The sequence below is a fragment of the Podarcis filfolensis genome (genome assembly GCF_964270895.1).
Source record: "Podarcis filfolensis genome assembly, chromosome: 10".
In the NCBI taxonomy this organism is placed as follows: Eukaryota; Metazoa; Chordata; class Lepidosauria; order Squamata; family Lacertidae; genus Podarcis; species Podarcis filfolensis.
In genome coordinates this window covers 44038648-44062230 of record NC_139612.1, presented here as the reverse complement: position 1 = coordinate 44062230, position 23583 = coordinate 44038648, and the positions used below count along the sequence as shown (strand labels likewise).

Genomic DNA, 23583 nt, shown 5'->3' with positions numbered 1-23583 from the left:
ACATGAACTATTTAGGGTCAGATAGAAAAAGTAGTTACATTCTCTTCCCAAAGTCTTGTATTCAACTAAATTATATTCAGAGTAGACCCACTGAAATTAATTGACCTAACTTGGTCATGTTCGTTAATTTCAATGGAATTACGTATACTCTGAGTAAAACTTTGTTAACTGCCACCCAATTAGTTTACATAATTGCCTTTATCCCAGGGAAAGCAGCCAACTATAGCTGGACTTTATGGCATTAATTAAAAGCTAAGTAACTACTGTACTAGGCAAGTGTGAACCCTACAATAGTAGGAGTATGTCAAACAGGAGTTCCAGAACTAAACTGCCTATGTGAACATAACCTTCGTGACTGTGGAGGCACTTAATCTTGCAACTATTCATATAACTGAATCAGAACGATCCTGTAAGCATTCCCACAATACCTATAAACAAAAAGAACCAGAATTCCTCAAATAAAAACACTCCAAAAATCTTCACAAAGCCAAGAGGCTGTGCAACCCCTCCTCCACAGTGGCATGTGAATTGGCTCCAATTGTTGATTCCAGGTAGAGAAGCAAAAGTGAGTCCCAAAGCAAGAAAGCTGTATGAGGTGCACAGTGGGGAACAAACTTTAATAATTGTCTTTTTTAATGCTGATTTTAATGTATGTGTTTGATTTGTTTTGGGATTAAAGGGTTGTAAGTCGCTTTGAGTTCCCATAGAAAAAAGTAACTAATTCATTTAATAAATGAGGAGGAACCACCTAAAGGTAGGGCAGGAGAGGGGGAATTGAGACATGAAAGGGCAACAATGAGAAATTCAACCCCTGGAGGAATGTCACAGGGCTTAAGATGAGTAGAATTTTATGTGGGAGATGGAAGGAGAACGAGGGAGAATGATCTAAAACCATGGTTTCCAACCTTCCCACCCACAGTCCACTTGAAAACGGCTGAGCATCTTGGTGGACTTAATGATTTTTCTGCCTGTTGTTTAGCAACTGTAATGCACTGTGCCTTACAATTTTATGGAATTCAAGCTGTAATACAATAAAAAAAAATATATAAGAAACAAAATAAGCAATAGAAATACAATTAAAATCAATATGAATATTTAATGCTATAGATGTGCCGTCTGTTGTCTTCAGCCACAATTTACAGCATGGATCACCGGAATGAAGCATGTGTGGTCTGTGGACTGCAGTTTGGGAACCCCTGATCTAGACACATGCTAGAGAAAGGAAGGGGAACAGAGTAGGCAGTGCCTGACAAGCTGTGGCCTGAGGAAGCAGTGGGTGGTATAAGGACGTGGAGTTGGAAAAGGAGGGTTAGAGACAGGAGGCTCTAGGTACTTTACACAGAAAGGAAGGGAGCAGCCAAGAGGGCATAGGGTTGCTATGTCCCCCCCAAAGACATTCTACCAGTTATGGTTTCTGTTGTCGCTGCAGCACTGTGAGCCTGGCAATTAGTGGGTTAGGGGCACAAAGACTAAGAAGCAGCAGAGGTGGCATGACTGAATTTCACATATCATGATTCATTTTAAATTGCTAGCAAAGTTATGGTTCAGCTGCCTGTTGATTCTGCTAAGCACAAAATATTTGGTAGTGCAGTTCAGCTGAAACCTAGGCTGGGTTACCTATCAGTATGTAAGTTGGATTCAATGGGATAAAGAATATGATTTTATCTGTTGATCACATTCAAATTAATGAGAGATTACTGTCCCGAGAGAAAAAAATGCCCTGGAAGATCTCATTCCTTTCCAGTGGATGATTTATTTCAAGAGTAAAGTGTATCCAGCACTTCGCTAGCATCACTGAGCCATGATCACTTCTCTGCCAAAGGCAGGGAGTTCAGGTTGAATGCTTTAGGCTCAATAGAATGAGGCCATTAAAGAAGCACCAGTCAGGAAGAAGGATGTAAAACTGCATACATTTCAAGGCTCCAGACCTCCATCCACCTTACACTTAGTGTTACATTCACAGTTTTATTCTGGATTGTTTTATTGGATGTTTTCATGTGTTTAAAATATAAAGCAGTATAGAAAAGAATAAAAGTATAACAACAACAAGAATAATAAAACAACAACAATAATAATTTCATTGAAAAAAATCACAAGCAGACATTCCGTAGTGATGACTGTAACCTAGATTAAGGTGCCATTTGTCAATTAGCTGATATATGTGAGTTTCTACATGGGTGGCGCTGTGGTCTAAACCACAGAGCCTAGGGCTTGCCGATCGGAAGGTCGGCAGTTTGAATCCCCGCAACGGGGTGAGCTCCCATTGCTCGGTCCCTGCTCCTGCCCACCTCGCAGTTCAAAAGCACATCAAGTAGATAAATAGGTACCTCCCCAGCAGGAAGTTAACGGCGTTTCCATGCGCTGCTCTGGTTCACCAGAAGCAGCTTTGTCATGCTGGCCACATGACCCAGAAGCTGTCTGCAGACAAATGCTGGCTCCCTCGGCCTATAGAGCAAGATGAGCGCGCAACCCCAGAGTCGTCTGCGACTGGACCTAACGGTCAGGGGTACCTTTACCTTTTATGTTAATTTCTAACACTGCTCTTAGGCAGATAACTATCTAGAAAAGCTCAGAAACAGACCCAACAACCTGCCCCGTAATCTCCCACTCACCTTCCATGGTAATTGCATGTAAGAGAGTACCAAGGGTTCCTGCATGCTTCTCTCCACTATCCCATGCTGTTAGCCTGGAGAGCCCTCACTTGCACTAGTCCCATATCATATCATAGTCATATCATGTCATAGTCTCATTCCCTCCTACACTCGTTAGCATATGGCTGAGCTCAGAACTAGAATGCAGTTACAACCTGAGCAATAATGTGCAGAAGAAGGCAAGCTAGTAAAACAGTTTGTAGGCTACTGAATGTCTGACTTACATGTGAGACTATTTAGTCTGTGTTTAAAAATAAAGTAGCAGAACTTTCTGGTGATCAAAACAAAGCTGATGTTGAATTCAAAGCAAGAACCAAATTATAAATGAATAGCACCCTAACAGTCTTAGAAACCTTTGATTTCCTTTATGAGCCTTCATATTCACTATCCTCAATTGCTTAAATTATTTATGTTTCTTTTTTTGTATAATCTGAAAATAATGAAGCCATGATACAAATAAAAGCCTATTATTGGAACAGGGGAGACAATTTTTTAAATATAGCACTAATACGTGTATGGGGCATCGAAAATTAATTTCAGCTTGTTTAAGCCAGAAGCTTAACCTCAGGTGGCAACACAAAATAGAAACTAGTTCAACTAAGTCTTTCTATTGCCTCAGGATGTCTTTCGGCAGGTGTACCTCTCATTCCATTTTCTGTATCAGATACAAGTCTTTCCCTACAAATATATAACTGACGAGTGTCACTGTGATGGAAAGAAGAAAATACTAGGGTCCAAGAAGCATAAAGTTATTAAAAGACAGAAATTGTAATAGAATTGTGTTCTTGCAATTAATCATATTTTGGCAGCTAGCTATTCCTATCGGTTAAAAATCATAATTAGTACCTTGGCTCCCAACACCCCCCCCCCCCGGGCCACACAAAGTCACTAATATTCCTAATAGGGACCAGAAGTCAATGCACAAGGCAATTCTGTAAATGCCAGTCTAAAATTATACTACAAGTAATGTTGAGAGCAAATTCCAGCTTACATATATAAAGGTAAAGAGACCCCTGACCATTAAGTCCAGTCGCGGACGACTCTGGGGTTGCGGCGCTCATCTCGCTTTACTGGCCGAGGGAGCTGGCGTTTGTCCGCAGCTTCCTGGTCACGTGGCCAGCATGACTAAGCTGCTTCTGGCGAACCAGAGCAACACACAGAAACGCCGTTTACCTTCTCACCAGAGCGGTACCTATTTATCTACTTACACTTTGGTGTGCTTTCGAACTGCTAGGTTGGCAGGAGCAGGGACCGAGTAACGGGAGCTCACCCCGTTGCGGGGATTCGAACCGCCGACCTTCTGATCGGTAAGCCCTAGGCTCAGTGGTTTAGACCACAGCGCCACCTGTGAGGCCATACCTAATCCACACAATTACAATGGCACCACCATTGCCAAGGCGTAAGTGAAGGAAATAAAACCAGGAACACATGAAACACCAAGCTGCTTGAAAAAGAAACATTACAGCATTATTCATTTATGGTACTCACCATCTCTTTAGCTATTTCCACAGCTTCTTGCAGCCCATAAAGCCTGCCACAGACCAGGTAAATCCCATTGGCCCAGAGAATACAGCCCTCGTGGACCCAAAATTCATTGCTGTCAAGAGGTAGTTCAGGAATTTGTAACTCCAACTCAGGACCACCTTCCGAAGTGGACATGGGGGGTTTAGAGTCCAAAGGAGCTTTTTCACCAACATTGCTACCCTCAGTGGTTGCCTTTTTACAAGCAGCGCCTCTCGAAAGGGAACGAGAGGCCCCAGCACAGTCCTCTGAGCGATGCCGTCTCTTAAAGCGAGGGTGGGCAGTGAGGCTTCTCTGCTCCTTTTGTTGCTGCTGCTGCTCTTCCTCCTCCTCCGTATCTGTCTTGGAACCATTAGATGCACTTTTATGTCGTACTTTGACCTTATTCTGCATTTCTGTAGCCCTCTTGGGAGGGGGATTCTTGGGCAATGTGGCCGCATAATCCTGGGGATAGAAAGGTCCAAAGAGATCACCCATGTTGCGATAGCTGGCCCACTTGCCGCACAGGCAACAAACCAGGTGGCCCATGACAGAGGACTCTGTTACTACAGGGCCCTGTAGCATGAAAGAGGAAATAGGCAGTACTTTGCTCTCAACATTGCTGGGAGGTGGTGTTGATGACCTCTGCCCTTTTCGGCCCCTCACCAGCTTATTCTGCTCCTCTTCCTCTGCATTAATTATTGTGCATACAGCACCTATCTCACACTTGTTCACTACATGAATATAAGGGAAAAAAGACTTGTTCTTGTTATCAGTTTTATCAAGAGACTGTGTGGCATATTTCAGTTTGATCTCTGGTTCCTGGGGCTCCACAATTGGAGCAGCTCGTCTTGGCTTCCTCTTCCGTGGCTGTGCTGTAGGTTTCCTCCTCTCCCTTCGCTGTCTCTTGGGTTTAGGTTCTCCACCTCCTGCCTCCTCTGATGGCTGCAGCGCTTCTGGTACTGATGGAAGTGGCGGAAGCAGCAACTGTTGTTGAGGCGGAGGCGGAGGCGGCGGAGGCTGCTGTTGCTGTTGTTGCTGCTGCTTCTTCTGTTTGTTAACACTACCAATAGGCCGCCCCTTCTTCTTACCAGAAGGAAAATAACCCTTTGGAGGAAAAGGATCTGGCTTGGGTGTCACAATGACTGCATCTCCACTCTTCTCTTCAGACTTTAGATTTGGTTCAGGAGTCAAGACTTTGGATGGAGAGACTGTTTTTAATTCGGAAAAGCTTATAGATCCTGCCCCAGTTAGTGAGCCATCTGTTCTTCCCTGACAAACAGATTTTTGTGAAGGTGCTGGGATCACAGTAGGCACTGGGGCCTCCTTGACAACACTTGCAAGTTCAGGTGTCTCTTTTTTTACTACCTCATCTCTATCCGCATGCCATTCTTCAGAAGATATTGTCAGAGAAATTTCACTAGTCAATTCTTGGCTCTCTTGATCCAGCACAATTTCTTCTTTTATATTTTCTGCTTCCATTCCATGATTGGACACATTCCCACCCTCTGGTGGGCCACTCTTCAATGACAGAATGTCATCAAGGGTGACTGCATCTGGGCCAGCTTCAGCACAATTTGAAGAAGCACTCCTCCGAACATTAGGGGATGTGATTTTTTGAACAATAGCTTCCAATTTTAACCCACGGCCCTTCCGTGGAGGCAGAATTTTTGTTTTAGCTGGGCTTGTGAGGGAAACAGCAGAGCAATTTCTATTGTCAGGACTTGGAAGATTCCTAGGAGATTCTCCTTTTGAGAGTGACTTACTAACATCTTGGCTTTGGGAAGAATGGGCATAGGAGTTGAGTGTTTTATCAGCTCCATCCTTTGATGAAGTGAGCAGGCGTCCTTTGTCTTCAGTGCCACTATTCTTCATTTCCTGCAACTGCCTCTTGCTGGGAATAGGAGAGATAAAAGAGCGGACTCTCCTTCTCATGATTAAAGGATTTTGAGAAGACTGCTCTTCTTGGCCCGGAATCCTTACCATGGCATTGCCAGATTTAAGTACATCTCCAGCATCTTCACGCTTGTGTGTATCACTATCTTGAGATGCAAATCTCTTCTGACTAGTTGCTCCTAGAGAACCACTGTTTTTCCCAGTAGTCACCTGTCGGGAAAGATCCCAACCAGATTCTTGTTGCTGAATCTTTTGATTCAAATGTTTAATTTCAGCACACTTATTTTGAAGAGACCCATCACTCCCTAACAAGCAACGGCTTGTGTCTTGGCTGACAGCATCATGGTAAGAACCAGAATGGAGATACATCATTCCATCCTTGTCATTTTTCAAAGGACTCCTTACTCTGTCCAAGAACTGCTGCTGCCTTGGGCTCTTTCTTGCTGTCTCCTGTCTATGTTGAGCAGCTGCAATCACTCCCTGGGCAGAGCTGCTACTCCAGTCTTTGTATTCTTCCTGTTGTTGTTGGTACAGCTGCCTTTTGTAGTGGTACTGGGAATTCAGCCCCTGGTTAGGATCACCAAAAGCATGAGATCGAGCATTAGTGTGATAAACGGAAGCCAACGATGAGCTTTCAGAATTTGGAGGGAAAGGAGAGTGTAAGGAACCCCGGTTCACCCTGTCAGAAAGCACCATATGTGGATTCATGTGGTGAAGATCTGTGCCTGGACCTCTGCTTCTACCTGGTGACATCTTTAATTTGTCTGCCAGATCATGAAACTGAGAGGGAGATTTACCTCTCATTCCCTCTCGGCTGCTTCCCATTCTGCCGGGTCCTCGCCTGAGCTGCGATCGGCTATCTTGTTGCAAAAGGTACTCTGCTGCAGAATCAAGAGCTGCAGCTCCTGGGCTAGCATTGCCTCGGTAAGACTCATGCTTAAAACTTGCAAGATGACAATGGTCTCCAGATTTTTTATTGTTGAGATTGGCAGAGGTCTTAGACTGTTCAAAATCTTCTTCCTTGATTTGCCCACTGTGAGACTTTAGCTTTGGTTCCATGGTCACCAGACCACCAGGAAGGATGACTGACTGACCAGGAGTTAGACGGTCACTCCTTCCACTCCTGCCATCAGGACCCATGTGTCCCACAGAGTGGGGCCCAGGTTCTCTAGCAATCTGCCTCAAGGGTGATATATCACAAATAACTGATCTCCTCTCAGAGAGTCCTCCACCTTCGTGAGCAGAGGATTGGGACTCTATCTCAAACTTTCGAGGCATGGGATAGTCTGCTAGATTTATCTGTTTCATCTCAGAAGTTGTGCCACTAGACTTTCTATCCCAGTGGCTCCAGTGTGGATTTTCCAAGAGAGAGCCTATGCTTTTGTTTAAAAGACCTCTATTACTTAATTCATTGGCTTGATTGATCAGGACATTGGGTCTCATGGTACCCTCCAGAGTTCCAGTCATCCCATGATGATCTTGTGCATTTCTAGAATATCTTCTGTCAGGGTGATGGTGATAGCCTTGCAAAACTTCCTGCAACAGACTAGGAAATTTCTCATTCCTGCCTTTTCGATCACTATGCCCTGGAAAATCCCCTTTATCCTGACCTGAAGGATACTGAGGGAAGTTGCCAGCATTTCTCTGCATACTAACCCCAATATTGTCTTTGTAGCTATATCTCAAACTACCAGGGGATTTTGAAGGCTCGGTTCTGCCCGGAAAACTGGAGCCAACAACAGCATGACCAAGCTGTCCATTCCCATCTCCGTTGTGGTTAGTGCTGCTGTCCCCACTTTTGCTCCCCTTACTCCCTCCTTGTGGCTCTTGCTGTGGTCCCAGAAGCCCAGTGTCTTTCATCACACTGGCAGAAGATGGTGCTTGAGCACCTGTGGAAACATCATCTTGTTGCTGCTTATCCTGCCCACCTGACTTTTCCACTCTGCCCGTCATAGCTTCTCGGGAAACTATCACACCAACTGCCTTTTCATTGACCTTCGGGGGTGTCTCCACAGCAACTAAGGCCTCCTTTTCATCAGGAGGAGAGGCCACTTCTTCCTCATCTGCAGGGCTGGTGCTGAGCTTTGGAGGCTCATTTTGAGATGCTTGTGTTGGTGATGGGTGGGATCTCTCTAAATTACCCCCCTTGTAGGTGGTATCAGAACTGGTACTCTGACCGCTCAGTTGTCTCACCCTCTCGCCTTGGTCCTCCGAACTACTGGAGCAGCCACCATCAATTGATTCTGCCAGAGGAGACTTGAGCTGTTCCTCTGCTTGGGAAGAGCCTTCTGAGTTTGTGCAGCTATCAGCCTTTTTAGATAGTGAAGATCTTTTGGAGTTTTTCTTCTGAGGTGCCAAAGCATCTGAAAGTAGCATGTGCTGGACTGTATTGGGAAGATTTGCCACTTGACTACTTAAAGCACTTAGGCTGCTTAGTCCTGGATCCGTAAGCCTCTTTTCCTGCAGTCCTTCAAGCCCAAATCCCTTGAATCCTCCACCCTGAGCATTGGGACTTGGCATCATGGATGGTGTTGGACTAAGCTGAGGCATCATTTGTAAAATGCGGTTTCTAGAGGCTACAGGCATGTTGCTTTGTCCACACTGAAGGTTCTCACCACCTGCCATGAGAGGAGATGGTGTGGAGCTGCAGCTTGGGGACTGAACCACAGAGGCAGCTGGTGAGGGGTTAGATATAGGACTAAAATTCTGGTGGAACTGCATGGGTGATCTCACAGGAACCTCAGCCTGGTTGTACTGACCTACTTGACTCTGAAGAGACAGTTTGGTGGCAGTATTTGAGTACTGCATTATATGCTGTGAGGGAGGCTGCTGCTGCTGCTGCTGCTGCTGCTGCTGCTGTTGTTGTTGTTGCTGCTGCTGCTGTGACTGCTGTGCCTGTCCCTGTGCCTGCTGACTGCCTTGGGGTAACTTTGACTGTTCAAAGTTCTTCATTGGCTGTGCCTGAAAGGTGTAGTTTGACTGAGTTCCATAAGTTTGCGAACTCGACCCAACAGCATGTCCTTCATACTGTGAACCAGCATTCACACTGTAACTGCCATCATAGTTCTGCCCAGATTGGCTAAAACGCTGAGGAGAAGGAAAAGAAGAAGAGGAAGAAGCAGGAGGCTGATAGTGTTGGCTATACTGACCCACTCGCAACTGATAGCCAGACGCAGAGGAAGGCAGAGTTGAAGGACGTTGCATTGGCTGCATATGAGATGTGCTGGAGGCAGACTGGCTGGAGGCTTGTGGCAAAGGCTGATGAGACTGGTAGAGCTGTTGTCTCATCTGCTGAACCTGTTGCTGCTGCTGGCTCGAACTTTGCTGCTGGTACTGAGCACTTCCAGGGGAGAAAGGACCAGTATAATCCTGTTGATAATGGGTCACACCACTAAGGGATGAGTGTTGCGTTTGAAACTGGCTCACATGACCTTCACTCCCATACTGACTCCCAAAGCTGCTCCCTTGGGGTGGTCCATAGCTCTGTACTGGCCCAGAAGGCCTGCGCTGAGGAAGCTGCTGCCCTCCGGCTGCCACAGGATCCTTACTTGAGGCCATATAGTAGAATTCTCCTGCTTCCTTTCTGAAACTTTGATAGCTCTGATGTCCAGAGCTCTCACCAGCCATTGAGGCAGAACTGCCTGCTGCTCCACGGCGCCCACTGCTGCTGCCACCTCCTCCAAAGCTCTGGAACATCTGAGCCTGCTGGCGGGTGCTAAATTCTTCTAGACGGGATGCACCATGCACTTCCTGTGGGTAGTTCTGCTGGTTTCCGTGGTAACTGCTTTGCTCTCGAAAGGACTGCATGCTGTTCAGCTGCAGACTGACAGCTCAGCAACCCGCCTAGAAGAGAAAAAGAGAAAAAGAAATTAGCAAAATAATTCCTATTTCCCAGTAACGTAAGTAGTTTTTCATGTATATTTAAAATCACTTGTAGCAATTTCAAACTCAAAATGTCCTCTTGCTTTCTTGTCCTATTATCAGCAGTTTGGCCTGCTATCTAGGAAACTAGAGCAGAATGTCAGCTTGATTGTATGTTATAAGGGTACTTAAGAAGATTTTACTAGCTAACTTTTCAACATCTTGTTTGGAGGAATTGTTATGAGAGATGATAGAAATACCCTTTCCCAAACCAGCAATGCTGTACTGTTCACAACAGCATCCCACATCAAGAGGCTTGGACTGATGAAACTGCAGATATTTAAAATACATAAATTTCTTTTCCAACAGGCATATACATTTGAGCGTAAACACTTAGAGCAAGAAAAACAAAAGACACAAAGAACACACATGTAAATGTCAATTAAGATAATGAAAAGATCAGACAGTACTAAAATTACAAGTGAGGGGACTGTTTTTAGAAGGCTATATTCAGAGAGGGCATAATTTTGCTAAAATTGGGGGGGGGAGAAATTGGGGGTTCTGGATTTCATAAAGGACGTCCTCTTCTATATTTTCCTCTCATAATTTGAGTAATGAGCTCAGGTAAACACATCACTCTTTGTCACAACAATGCGCCTATCAAAGTAAAAGGAGAAGATATGAATTCGTCTGTAATTAGGTGAATTTGCCAATTTAAATTACCAAATGCCATAACTGTAAGACAGGTGACTCCACCATGATGTTTGTATGCAATGCATTTCAATTTGTTTCCTTGTGATTTGGTAAGTGTTTAATTTAGGTTCCAGATTATATCTGTGTACAAAGGCTATAAATGTGGTTTCATTTGTATAGTCATGGCACAGAAACAGTATTTGTTGCAAGCTGTCAGTAGATGAGGCAGATAAGTTGCAACTGTGTGGTGTTCCTTTAAGGGGAATGGTTTGGGGGTGACACAGGGAGAGACCTAAAATTCCTCCCCCCAAATTCCTATTAAGTATTATGAAAAGTGAAATCAATTGGGCTTTCCTGCTTTTTTATTCCCTTTCTTTGCAGTTTAAGAAAGCAGGAATTAAGTGTGTTATAAGAACAGTTCATTAGTTAGTAAAAGTAATCAGTATGTAAGTATCAGTATTAAAGAAGTCAATCCTCCAAGAACCATCATTTCTTAGTTGTTGCAATAAGGTATGGAACGTTAAAAGAGTAAGGGCTGGCTGCTAATGAAACTAATTAATTCCAACTAGCAGTCAACATGCACAATTAAAGCAGACCAATTACTTTATCTGCTTAACAATTACATTCTTTGTGAGGTATCACAAGAATAACAGCACAGCATGCAGGTGTGAAAACATATCCATAGGCTAGAGAAGTTGAAGAGGTTGCTATGAAGCTGCACTGACAGGGGATACGCAGGCAAACAAACAGGCTGGGTGAGGAGGATAAGAACACTCCAACACTTTTGTGCCCAAAAAGTGGGTTGCCAGAGGATGTAAGGCCACTCCCCTTTACCCAACATAGAAATATATAGGATGACAAGGAGCCACTGCTGAACACTCTTTGGGCCAGCTTCAAATCCACCTAACAGACCATCTGGTAAAATGTCATTAAGACAAATATCATGAGAGACTTCGTCAAAAGCCTTGCAGGAATCAAGTCATACTTACTAGGTAGTAAGAATTGTGGAGCTGAATGTGACTTACTTTTTAGTAACTATGCTTTGTACTGCACCTCATCTCATGCTATGGGCAAGCCATTCACATAAAATGGCAAGTTTATCTTTTGCCTGTTGAAGGATTCAAACATTGTTATTCCTACTTCAAGGGACGAGGGCAGGTATATAATTTATTGTTTAAAAAAGATGTGTTCATCATCAGGTACATATTTCATGCATACTTCTGTAGTATAATCAAATTACTTCCTAAGTACTGATCAAATTAATTTGAGTTGGTGCAACAATCTTTTTCCTCTCCCCTGGACCCTAAAGAATGTATATGTTGTTCTTCAGTGGTTTATTAATTTACTAACATTTACTAACATTTACAACATTTACTAATGTTGCTAAAGATGAAGGGTTACTGGCTCACAGTATTCCAATGAGCTTTATGGCCAAGTTTGAATTTGAACCCAGGTCTTCTGGTCCCAGTCCAACACTCTGACTACTACGCTATAAATGCTCAAAGATGTTCCATATCCTTAAAGAATGAAAAGTATTGTGAAATGAATGAAAGGCATTGTGAGGAAAGCCATACCCTTCCTTATTCAGAATTTGTGACAATATCCACACAAAGCAGGAAAAGACAGCGATGTGATCTTGTTTACGTGAGTAGCTTTCCAGGAAGGAAGTGCAGTAAATGGATTAGATCAATGGTTCATCAAATGTCACTTACTGAGGCCTACAGTTACATGACCGCCTTGGGAAGCTGCATGTAGTAATGTCCCTATAGATGAAAAGGCAATATAACAATGGTCCAAGTGCATTACCATAAGTCCAGTTTCAATTCTTGCACATGACTACACACACATTCAAAAGATAATTTGCAGTATGGTAAGCAGGAGAATGGTTGTCTGAATGGTATATTGAGCCTCTTTATACCCATGGTGACAGAGATAATGTCAATCAGCCCTCTTAGTGTAAAAGCCAACCAAGACACTTTTGATGAAGCTAAAGAATCAGAAATAAGAAGGCAAAACACCATGGCCCAGTTCAGATTATCTAAAGTGTTCTTTAGAATATGATAATCATGAACAAGATCCAGCAAGACTTAGTATTGTGTTCTCACCCTTTCCTCTTGTGGTCCTCTGCATGCAAAAGAAGAGTAAATGCTTCTGCTTTCACCACTTTTGACTAAGCAAGAGCTTCCAACTGCATATGAACTCAGAGCTGAGTTGCATAATACCTCTACCAAGAGCTGCATATTACCTCTACTTAGTTAACAAGGATATGAAACCTCTGTTTGATCCTGGTTTGCTTTAACTAATTAGTTAAAATAAATCAGAGTTGCTAGAGATCAGACATATCAAGAAATTGTGGTTTAGTCAAAACCGAAAGGTAAAGCTTTCACTTTTAACCACAGCTGTCATTTTACCACTTGCTGTTTTGTACCGCTGTCCACTGATATGAAAAGATCTCAGGGAGATTCATTTTTTTAAAAATTCTTTTGTTGTATGTATATGCCACCTTTTTGCCAAAATACTCAACATGGTTTACCATTTTGAAATACTAAAACAAATAAACATGATAAAAAGTAGTAACATTCCCCTTAGCCTTAGGCCAACTGGGAGCTGATGGCATAAGCTCCCCGGCCTGAGCCATAAACACCAGGAAGTGTTTATACTGTTCATGTTGTTGTGAGTAAATAGCCCAAACATCTTAAGAACATAAAACACTTTCCACTGTTGGCCATGTCCAGACAATCATACCTAAACTGCAGTTTTATATCCTGGCCTGTTCCAAAGCCAGTAACTACAGTGATTCTGTCCATGTGGACAAAATGGTTAATCATGGTTTATAAGAGGCTTCCTCATTTGATTGCTAATGCTACAAAAGGGCTTTATGTGTAGAAAAATGGCTTGTTTATGTATCTGCTTACTAAGCTGAAATATGATTGTCTGAAACAGGCCACTATTTGTATTACACCTATCCCCAACATGATGCCTCCTGGCACATACAGCTAGCTTTTGTAAATTCTTAAAAAGCATACTTTTTGAAGCATTTAGAATGAGTTCAAGAAGGGAGTGATGTGTCAAGAAAACATGTGACACATTTAGCACTAACAGTATTTTAGCTGCTGTACATGACACAGACAAGCCACTTAAAAGGATAATGCAGTAATAGAAATACAAAAAAAGGCCTACAACAAAATGTTGCCGTATAGAGGGTTTCTGTTCAGGTTTCCAGCAGCATCCCATGTCCACTAAATACAACGTCCTCATTGAGTTGTTTTGGGTTTTTCTCCATTGCGCTTTTGTTCCTCCATATTTGGTATGCACATTTGTGCCCAATCCCAGCTCTATTAAATTCTTAATTTTGCCATTGATGGCTATAGACAGATTCTCAGTGTGAAAGTCTGATATTTTCCTGGGATAGTTTTGGTTCATGCTCTTTGGTGGTGCTGTGAGGTTGGGAGTGGGTTGTATTTGGACTGATTAAGTTGATATAATTGATACTTTGCATGCATTAACAGAAAGACATTGCATATTAATAAGCAATTCATGAACATAACCACTTTGCCTTCACTAGCTCCACATACTAACAAATTTCAATTGTTTATATCAACCTAATTTAATAATTTCAATATTGTTTCATTTTGCTAAACTATCCACAATGACAATATAGTGAGTAGCAGACAACTACATTTAGTCACACAATATACGTAACTGGGATTCTGGTTAATGTGAATTTAACACAGCTGCCCTAGTGGGCCAGAAACCCAGGTTTAAAGAACTCTGTGCAGTTTTGTATCATTCAAATGGACAACTATGTTAACTAGAATATAATCAGCAGTCAAAACTTTAATACCTTTATTTAGACTACTGATCACAACGTAGTATCCAGTTTATGTCAAAATTCTTCCATACATTTCCTCCGTTGCTAACTCTTTCAGACTAATATTGCAAGGGAGGAAGATCTTGCAGATTTACCATACAATCAGTATATATTTTACACAGAAGGAAATCTTGCTATGTTCAGTGGAGCTTATTCCTAGTTATGTGTGCACAGTATTAAAGCCATAGCTGTAGTAGAACTCTACATGTGTTACACAGGGGACTATCAAAACACAGGCAATGATACTCCCTTGGAAAATAACAAAACCATATTTAACAGCATGTCTCAAAGTTTAAATGCATATTTCAGAAAAGCATAATACAGCCTTCTTGGAACTGAACCAGTTCTAGATGTCAGCAGGATCACAAGTCTGAATGCTCTCCATGACAAAAGAACTCCCAACAACCCATAAAGAGAATATTAGAACACTTCTCTAACTAGTTTGATACAGTAGTGACAGGACGTAACTATTTAAATATGAAAGCTCACATACCACAGCACTCAGAAATGGTATTTAGGAGACTATGGCTCAGCAGTAGAGTACATGCATCACATGCAGAAGGGTCCAGGTTCAGTATCTGGAATCTGCAGTTAAGATGATCAGGCGCTCACAGACATCTCTGCCTCATAACCTAGAATCACTGCCAACCAGAGTAGACCATACTATGCAAGATGAAGGCATAGTGGGGGGACAGTGGCCTCAGGTGCACATTTTTGAGGGGGGACAATGAGGCACCCCCACGGCAGGTACGGAGCCCTGGAAGCTGAGGGACAGCAGCAGGCGGGTTGGTCTAATGGCCAAGTTGATGGAGGGAGTGCACGAGGAGCCTGTTGGAGGTGGGCTCCGTTCACCCTCCACATGAGCTAAGTTGCAGGCGTACTGTATTTCTCTTCTATGTATACACCAAAAGGAAGGTAAAGGTAAAGGGACCCCTGACCATTAGGTCCAATCGTAACCGACTCTGGGGTTGCGGTGCTCATCTCACTTTATTGGCTGAGGGAGCCGGTGTACAGCTTCCGGGTCATGTGGCCAGCATGACTAAGCCGCTTCTGGCAAACCAGAGCAGTGCATGGAAACGCCGTTTACCTTCCCGCCAAAGCAGTACCTATTTATCTACTTGCACTTTGACGTGCTTTCGAACTGCTAGGTTGGCAGGAGCAGGGACCGATCAACGGGAGCTCACCCCGTCACGGGGATTTGAACTGCCGACCTTCTGATCGGCAAGTCCTAGGCTCTGTGGTTTAACCCACAGCGCCACCTGGAAAAGGAGACCAATTTGTTGCCTGAGGATTTTTAACCCAGAATATAAGAACAACTGTACCTTAGGTTTGTGGAACCTTTACCATCAAGTGTGGTCAACTTCCTTAGAGCTTCACACTAAGTATGCTCATGAGGTGCTCAGAATGCACCAAAACACTCAGTTCCCTGACTTGCTAGCTGCAGATGTCAGAATAGCCTGATATAGAGACCACTAAAGTACAGCAGTGTGTACAGCTGATTCAATATAGATCTAGCTGCACTACATTGTAGTGAAATGTTATCCATTTTGACAAACAAAATATATTAATTTCAGAAAATAAGAACTAGGATTCATTTATTTACAAGTAAAATAATAGGCACTAAAATAGTTATTGCTACCCTCACAACAAACTAATAGAGCACTCACACCCACAAAAATGAAATGGTTAATTTCATATATCACAGAAACCTAAATATTGTTCTAATATGAGACTAACATAGACCAATTCCATGAAAATACTTCATGGCAAACTGAATTGAGGACATGCAGCCGGACGAGGTACAAATAAATGTGACTTCACCTCACCCTTTCATCAAGAAGCTCAGGATGTCAATGAACAGGATTATTCCATTTTTCCTCAACAGCCATTCTGCAGGCACAGATTAGGCTGAAAGATGGTGACCATGAACCAATTGCCACCATCAGTTTCACGGCAGAGCAGCATTTAAAGTCAGGTGTCCCCAATCCATTTCAAAACTATATACTATGCTTGTTAAATATGCTCTGGATTCCTTTTTGGAACTACTTGCCACCTAATACAGAAGCCAGGGAACTAAGAGTTTGTTACCTTCTTTATTTAAAAAGTAGAATGTACTGTACAAAAAAGCATTGTTTTAATTACTGGGGGCAAATACAAGCCTGCTGCCCAAACACTACCTTGTTGTCATTCACAATTATGATTGTACTGGACAGCATAGATATAGGGGACATATGAACATTTATACTTTTGCTTTTTTAAAAAAACTAGTATATCAGGCAAAGGCAACACTAATTAGAAGTATCTAAGTCTTCCTAACTTTAACACTGCTCACCATATATAGCATTGCTATCACTCTTCTAGGCAATAACTCATGACACTTACTTCCAAGAAGTGGCTACAACACCAGTTAGGTTTTACCAGAAGTGACAGCATACCCTCTAACGACCTCAGTTGACTCTTATGAAGAAAAAAGGTGGATGGTGTGTTAGTAGGGAAAAGAGAGCATGAAGCAATTACTGCTACAGAGCCATTAAGAAATAGTTCATGCAATTCAATTTGGCTCATATTAATGCACAACATCAGGAAATATTATTCCCAACTCATTTAAGATATTTAATGTTTTGAGTCCCTACCTAGACCTTTACGTTTGCTCAGAGTGACATGAGGTGGTCAATTCCATCAGTTTGCCTAAGAGATGAACTGAAAGAAAGCAAGAGGCCAGCTGAACCGGAGAGGAGCTTACATCCTAAAAAAACACCATGAAGGTCACAAATTTATTTTTTCATTCATACTTCAATTTTTTGGAAGTCCTTCCTAGTCTACTCTTTTTTTAAAACAAACGCGCGTGCACGCACGCACACACAATCTGTATATGAGAGAAGCCACCTATTCAGTGGGCCTAACTGAATCTCCTTCGGTCTGCTTCACACTGACTGAGGGAAGAAGCCAATATGCCTTCTCTACGATTCCTTCGACTTGGAAAAAGCATCGTCCCACCAGGGGATTGAAATCCCAGCAGGTATTCAAAAGGGAGCCATCCCCCCTGCCCCGCTTTAACCACCTTCCCTCCCTCCACATTACACTTCCCCTCCGACACCCCTCTCCTTTTTTCAGATGCAATGTACGCAAGAAGGCAGGGAGGGAAGTGCGGGGCAGAAGGAGCAAAGGTAGATCGCAGGATTTCCTGAGGATCTCCCCAACTCCGACCCCCCCCCCGCGGGCATTCCTCCTCCAAGCATCCATGGCAAGAGCCCGGCTGGGGGAGGGGCGCGGATGCTGCGGCCCGCCCGGGCACCCGTCTCCCCGTCTCCTTCTCCCGCCCCGCCTCAGCCGCGCGCCCCGCCCCTTCTACCGAGGCCCGCGACAGGGCTTCGCACGAACCGAAGCCGTTACCTCAGCGTCGCTGTCCTCCCCCGCCCCCCCTAAGGGGGGGGAGCGCGGAGCGGGCGGCGCTTCTCAGCGGCGCGTGGGGCGGCGGGGATCCGCGTCGAGCCGGGGGCGGCTCCGCGGCGGTGGTGCCGAGGTTTCTCTCTCCATTCTCCCCTCACACACACACACACAGGAAATAACACAGGATCAGCTGACAGGACCCAGCCAATGGGGCGGCGGCGGGGCAGCGCGCGCAAAAGGGAGGAGCGCGAGACGGCGGCGGCGCAGGGCGGGAGGGCGGCGCATTGCGCGTGCTCGAACCCGCCCTCCGAGGCGCAGAGGAGAGCTGGGCAAGCGCCTTCTTCAACCACGCGCTCGTTTAAAGAGGCAGCGCCCGGGCGGAACAGAACTCTGTCCCTCTCTCGCCTAGGGACGAAGGCGGGCACCGGCTTAAGCCAGTAGTAGCCTAATGCACACCTTGACCATTAACTTCCGTGTGTCTTCCAAGTAAACACAGTAGCCCAGCGCCTCCCTCCCCAAAAGGAGGGGGAATTACAGCAGCGCAGGCGACTCCTGCGTCTCCCCGATATTTAAGGCTGCCATCCCTCGCGCACACTTACGCGGGAGCAAAACCCCGTGAACAAACTAGGGCTGACTCCAGAGTAAATACGGATAGGATCTGGCTGCAGTTGTGCAAGAAGCAGCAATTGGTAACATTTTCTATCTCGCGCTTCAGCCGGAAATGCTGCTACCCCAGTTTCCAGCCCCTATCGCTTCCCTTTCATTATATTATCTCTCCTTCCCACCCCCCACTGGCCCGCCAAGGGATGGGGGGTTGTGAGCAGAATCATAACGGGTTCAGTCAGAGGCAACGGTTTGAGTTGTCCAGATCACGGCTGGCACCAAAGGGTGGCGAGGTCTGACCCGCCATCCCAACCCACTCATGGTTCTCCTATAGGTGGCACTCAAGAAAATTAGAATTTGGAGGCAGCCCAAAAGAGTTCTTCCTGCCTTTTCAAGGTGAGGGGGGGCACTGCCTAGAACCCACTCTGTTTAAATTTATCGTCCCCTGTCTCTCACCAGCTGCTGCTGAAACACGAATGTTTACTCATTTTTTAAAAAAGCATTAAAATGCCTAAGCAAACAGAGGCCCTTACCAATAATATCAGGTTCCTAGCTGCATAGCAGTGGCAAGATCCCAGGGCAATGTGTCTCCTATTAAAACAACACTGATAAGCAACACCCTGCTATGAAGCCATAAAAAAGGTAAGACAAATCCTCAATGCAGGCTCATTATTAATCCAGCTTTTCAACCTCCCCACTGGATACCACATACTTGATCTACTTAACCAAGTCCCTGCCATTCACTGATTCCCACCACCCCCTTACTCCCAGGCAGTGAAGAAATTAATTCTGCAAGCAGATCGTTTTTCTGCTAGAAAAAGGGCTACTTTAAACCAAACTCTTCAGTCCTGCGCTACAGCAGAGTACTATAGCAAGTACTGTAATGGAAGCTCCTTGGACCATAAACCACCCATTTTTCTCCCACCCCATGAATCTATTCAAAATTTGTCATTATGCTGCTTCCACAGTAGGCATATACTGCGGCATCACAAACCAACCACTTTTTTTTTTTTGCTTTCCTGTACACTTTTCTTTTTGCCAAAGCTCAGAAAATCCATGTTTTTAAACTCTATGAAATAGCTGTGTTATTGCCTACCACATTGCTATTGTGGCTGATTATGGCCTGTATATAGTGCCCTAAAGCAGAGGTTTTCAACCTTTTTGAGCCCACGGTTCCCTTGACCAACTACATTTTTTCTGTGCCACCCCTGTGGGGCTCAGGAGCCCAGTTATGGCACCCCTTGCCTGCAGAGCTGGCAGCCTCTCACCCTTTTTTGAACACCCTCCCTTGTGGAGTGTTCCCTTAGCCTCCTCTCCGCTCCCCTCTCTTTGGGGGTCCTCTGGGCAGCCATAGCTGCCACCCTGGTCTCCAAAAGAGCCAATCCAGAGACATGACTTCAAGCTTACCTACTTTCAAGAATGCATTTAGGGAGCTTTTTTTGAGGTGAGTAAACACACAGCTTACAGTACTTCATACCAAACTATAGATAATACAATATATCTCATTATCCAGGCTCCTGTCCAGCTCACAGTGACAGAGGCTCTTACTTGAGACTAAGGTGGAATCTACACACATATAAAAACCGTTCCGAAAATGATTTTTTAATAAAACGTTTTAAAAAATACATGGAATTTTCCATAAGGCTCACTATCACCATCTCGTGTCACACTGTATATTGCACTTAAAATGTTTTATTTGCAGTTGTATAGCTGAGTCCTAAGGAATAAATCTCTAAGGCAGAAAAGAGATTCAGGCTCAGCAACAGGTAATGAGTCCTAGCAGCTGCTGCGCACATACTAGATGACAGGAAAAGTGAAGCCAGCCAGCCTAGAAGCAGTGGTCCATGTTTAAGGAGTCCCAAGACCAAGGCAATGAGCTGAGAACCACATGGAAAAATTGGAGGGCCCCCCCCATACTTTTAAAGATTGGGCAAGGAGAGCTCATTCCAGAGACTCTTGTGATCTGCAAGCCAGTGGGGGGCAGGAGAATAGTTTCATCACCAGGTCCTGGGAGACCAGGTTGTGCCTCCCTTTCAGCCTCCAGTTCATCCCCGCACCCCAGCTGGCTCCTGCACTCCACCTTGGATTCAATTACTGCACTCTTTTCCTCAGGAAGAAAGAGGGGAGATGAGAGCCCTGCAAGGGCAGTCATATCCTGAGAGGTAGAAGTAGATGCTGCCTCCAGCCTCTGTTCCCCAGTCCCATGTCATTTTCCTGTTCACGCTCCTAGGTCTCTGCCGCCCACTCCACTCCTGAGCCAAACAATGCCTTGGGACTCACGGAACTCAAGATAAATTACTACATGAGCAATAGTAAATTCAACTTTAGGAAACTGCACAAATTCTCCTGGTAAGACAACACACTTCTGCAGTGATTAACACTTTCTAGTACAGTACTAGTACAGTGGTACTTCGGGTCGGGTTACATACACTTCAGGTTACAGACTCCGCTAAACCAGAAATAGTACCTTTGCTTCAGGATGAGAACAGAAATCGTGCTCCGGCGGCGCAGCGGCAGCAGGAGGCCCCATTAGCTAAAGTAGTACCTCAGGTTAAGAACAGTTTCAGGTTAAGAACGGACCTCCGGAACAAATTAAGTACTTAACCCGAGGTACCACTGTACATTTCTTCAAGTCTAACATGATTTCAATACAGCAGTTCAGGAGTCATATCCAGTTTGCGGAAGGCCCAACAGTGAAGCACAGCATATATAGATGGTTATCTATAGATGTTTTGCAGAGTCACTTGAACAGGTTCCACCCTCATGAGCTTACTAACCACTGGATTCACTTAGGCTGCCTATACCAACCTACTACCTGGGAGTAAGTACCATTGAACTCAGGAGTTACCTCAAAGTAAGTATGTGTAAGATTGCACTGTTAAAAGCAGTAACCAAAAAGTAATGATTCAACCTATTCTTTGAAACTAGTTTGCTCCCATATCCACTAACCACCTTGTCCAATCTACTTAATTCAACATCAGTATGAGAATTCTATGTTACACCTTTGTTGCATAGGGTTGCAATTCCTACAAGTTGCTACAACATTGCCAATACACCCAAAATACTTTGCCTACAAACATAGATTTCATTTCAGCATTCACTTCTACAAATTATTGTCCATCAACTAGTGGAAAAACCTTTTTACCTTTCATTTACCAATTCATTCCCCTTGTAATAGTTGCAGCCCAGTCTTCTGTAGATTTACTCATGCCAAATTCAATTGGACTTATTCTCACCCTGCATAGCAGTACAACTCCAGACTCCTCAAACAATTATGTTTAAGTGGTAGAGATGTCACATAATGTCAGCTTGAACAAAAGGAAAATCCGCAGGAGGAGTTGAATTGAGAAGCATTCTCTTCTTCCAACAGATGCAAGAACAGTGAGAATTTTTTCACCCAAAATTTATAGCTTGCTGGCAAGGACTGTCCCCAGCACAGCAGAAGAGGCCAGAAAGTCAATAAATCTCCATTATCTGAATCATTAGAAGCATCCCTGGTTGGTAATATACAAAAATGCAACTGAGGGTATCCCATTTTTTCACCTTGTCTTTTTTTATAAAAAAAAGTACACAGAACAAGTTTTACAGCTTGACTTATGCACACGTGTTATTTTGTACAATTTAAAACGATGTTAACTACCCAAAGTATAAGTGATAATGGTTATTCTGAATAATATTTTAGTTTTAGGGTATCTCCTTTTGGGAGACAGCAGGGAGAGAATATCATTTTAGAGAAGAAGAAAAACTTTAAGCTACCTTTTACTGATTTTCTATTAGAGCACTGATATGCTTAAATAACTACCTAAAAGGAAATTAACAACAGAACCTCTGTCATTATTCCTGGTAGGATGGATTCCAGAAGGCTAAGTTGCCTTCTGTAATTCATGTGACTGAATGCCTGGTTTATGACACGCAGTTTCATCAAATCCTAGAACATCACCAAATAGCGGAATCCAGAGAATTTAAATTCACCTTGCAAATAACTTAGCCTTAATATATACAGTATTACTCCAATAAACCTTGCACCCTACTTTTAGAACATGCTACATAATAAGCTTCTAAATTTCAGATTTATGCCATTTTTACAGAATGGTAACCTTCTTTTAAGAGCTAATATTCTTTAGAGACTCATAGCAGCTGAGCAGTGAGTATCTTAAATCATGCCAGAACTGAACATCACAAATGCAATAGCCAAATGACCCATATTTGAAGGACAAGATCATCCTCAGCTATACTAAATAGTTTTGTACAACACAGTTCAACAACACCTACAATAACTCGTTGAAGTTAACCTGATATTCATAATAAGGACAACCCTACTTAGAGTACTACTATATTCCCATGATAAATAAATGATAGATTATATTAATATAAAAGCTTATCACAGCTATGAAACAAAGGCAAAGTTAATATTTGTTAAAAAAAAAGTTAGTAGAAGCTTAGCAAAAAAAGGAAAAAACCACAAATCCTAGTTTTAGACCACAGACAGCCATGACAGTCCCAGCCCTTTAGATGCACTGAAAGAACATTGGATATTAGTCATTACTCCTTTTATAAGTAAGGAAGGTGGCTTGGTCCTGCAGCTCAAATGCTTTTATCTTCTTGATGAGGCATCACACTCAGCTGGATCTCATATCATTCTTCCATTGCAATCTCTGTGAGTGAATGAAAACAGCTGGGGACCATCTTGGAGCAAGATTTAACTCTTTCATTTAACCCAGAGTGCATACTGTGGGATAAATATCAGCCTCATATAACCAGTAAGCTTAGCTCTAGTTGATGTGTGAAGGGGTTAAGACCATAGAGTAAGCTGTTCTGCCAGACCCAACTAGGCCATATCCCCTCACCTTGAGAGGAAGTGTTAACAAGGCCTTTGCTTACTTCCACCATGTGAATCCAATCAGAAAAAAACATCTGGGCTGATTGTGCCAAGCCCAGAGCAAGCCAACCTTGTGTTTCTCTACAAATAATTTAGAAACATGTACCAATTTTGAAATGAAGTTTTGCTGCCTGTCGTTTCTTGCTACTTTATGGAAATGCACATGAATCTGATTTTTTAATGAGTTCATTAAGTAAACCATTTTTAACTTTGCAAGTGTGTGGCCTATTTCTATGCTA

General features: G+C 43.5%; 1 protein-coding gene across 23 annotated transcripts in view; it reads right to left on the bottom strand.

Moving 5' to 3' along the window:
• TCF20 (transcription factor 20) overlaps positions 1–23583 on the bottom strand; it is a 179518-nt gene that overhangs the window by 54799 nt on the left and 101136 nt on the right. For 16 of the 23 annotated variants that reach the window (XM_083573701.1, XM_083573693.1, XM_083573700.1 and 13 more), the window contains one exon: positions 4140–9890. In XM_083573701.1, the coding sequence (XP_083429827.1) occupies positions 4140–9854 (5715 nt within the window). In that variant the 5' untranslated portion in view covers positions 9855–9890. Of the gene's footprint in view, positions 1–4139; positions 9891–12313; positions 12360–17105; positions 17217–17853; positions 18584–23583 lie in introns of those variants that run through there. The other 7 variants (XM_083573698.1, XM_083573705.1, XM_083573696.1 and 4 more) reach the window with 5 other exon arrangements.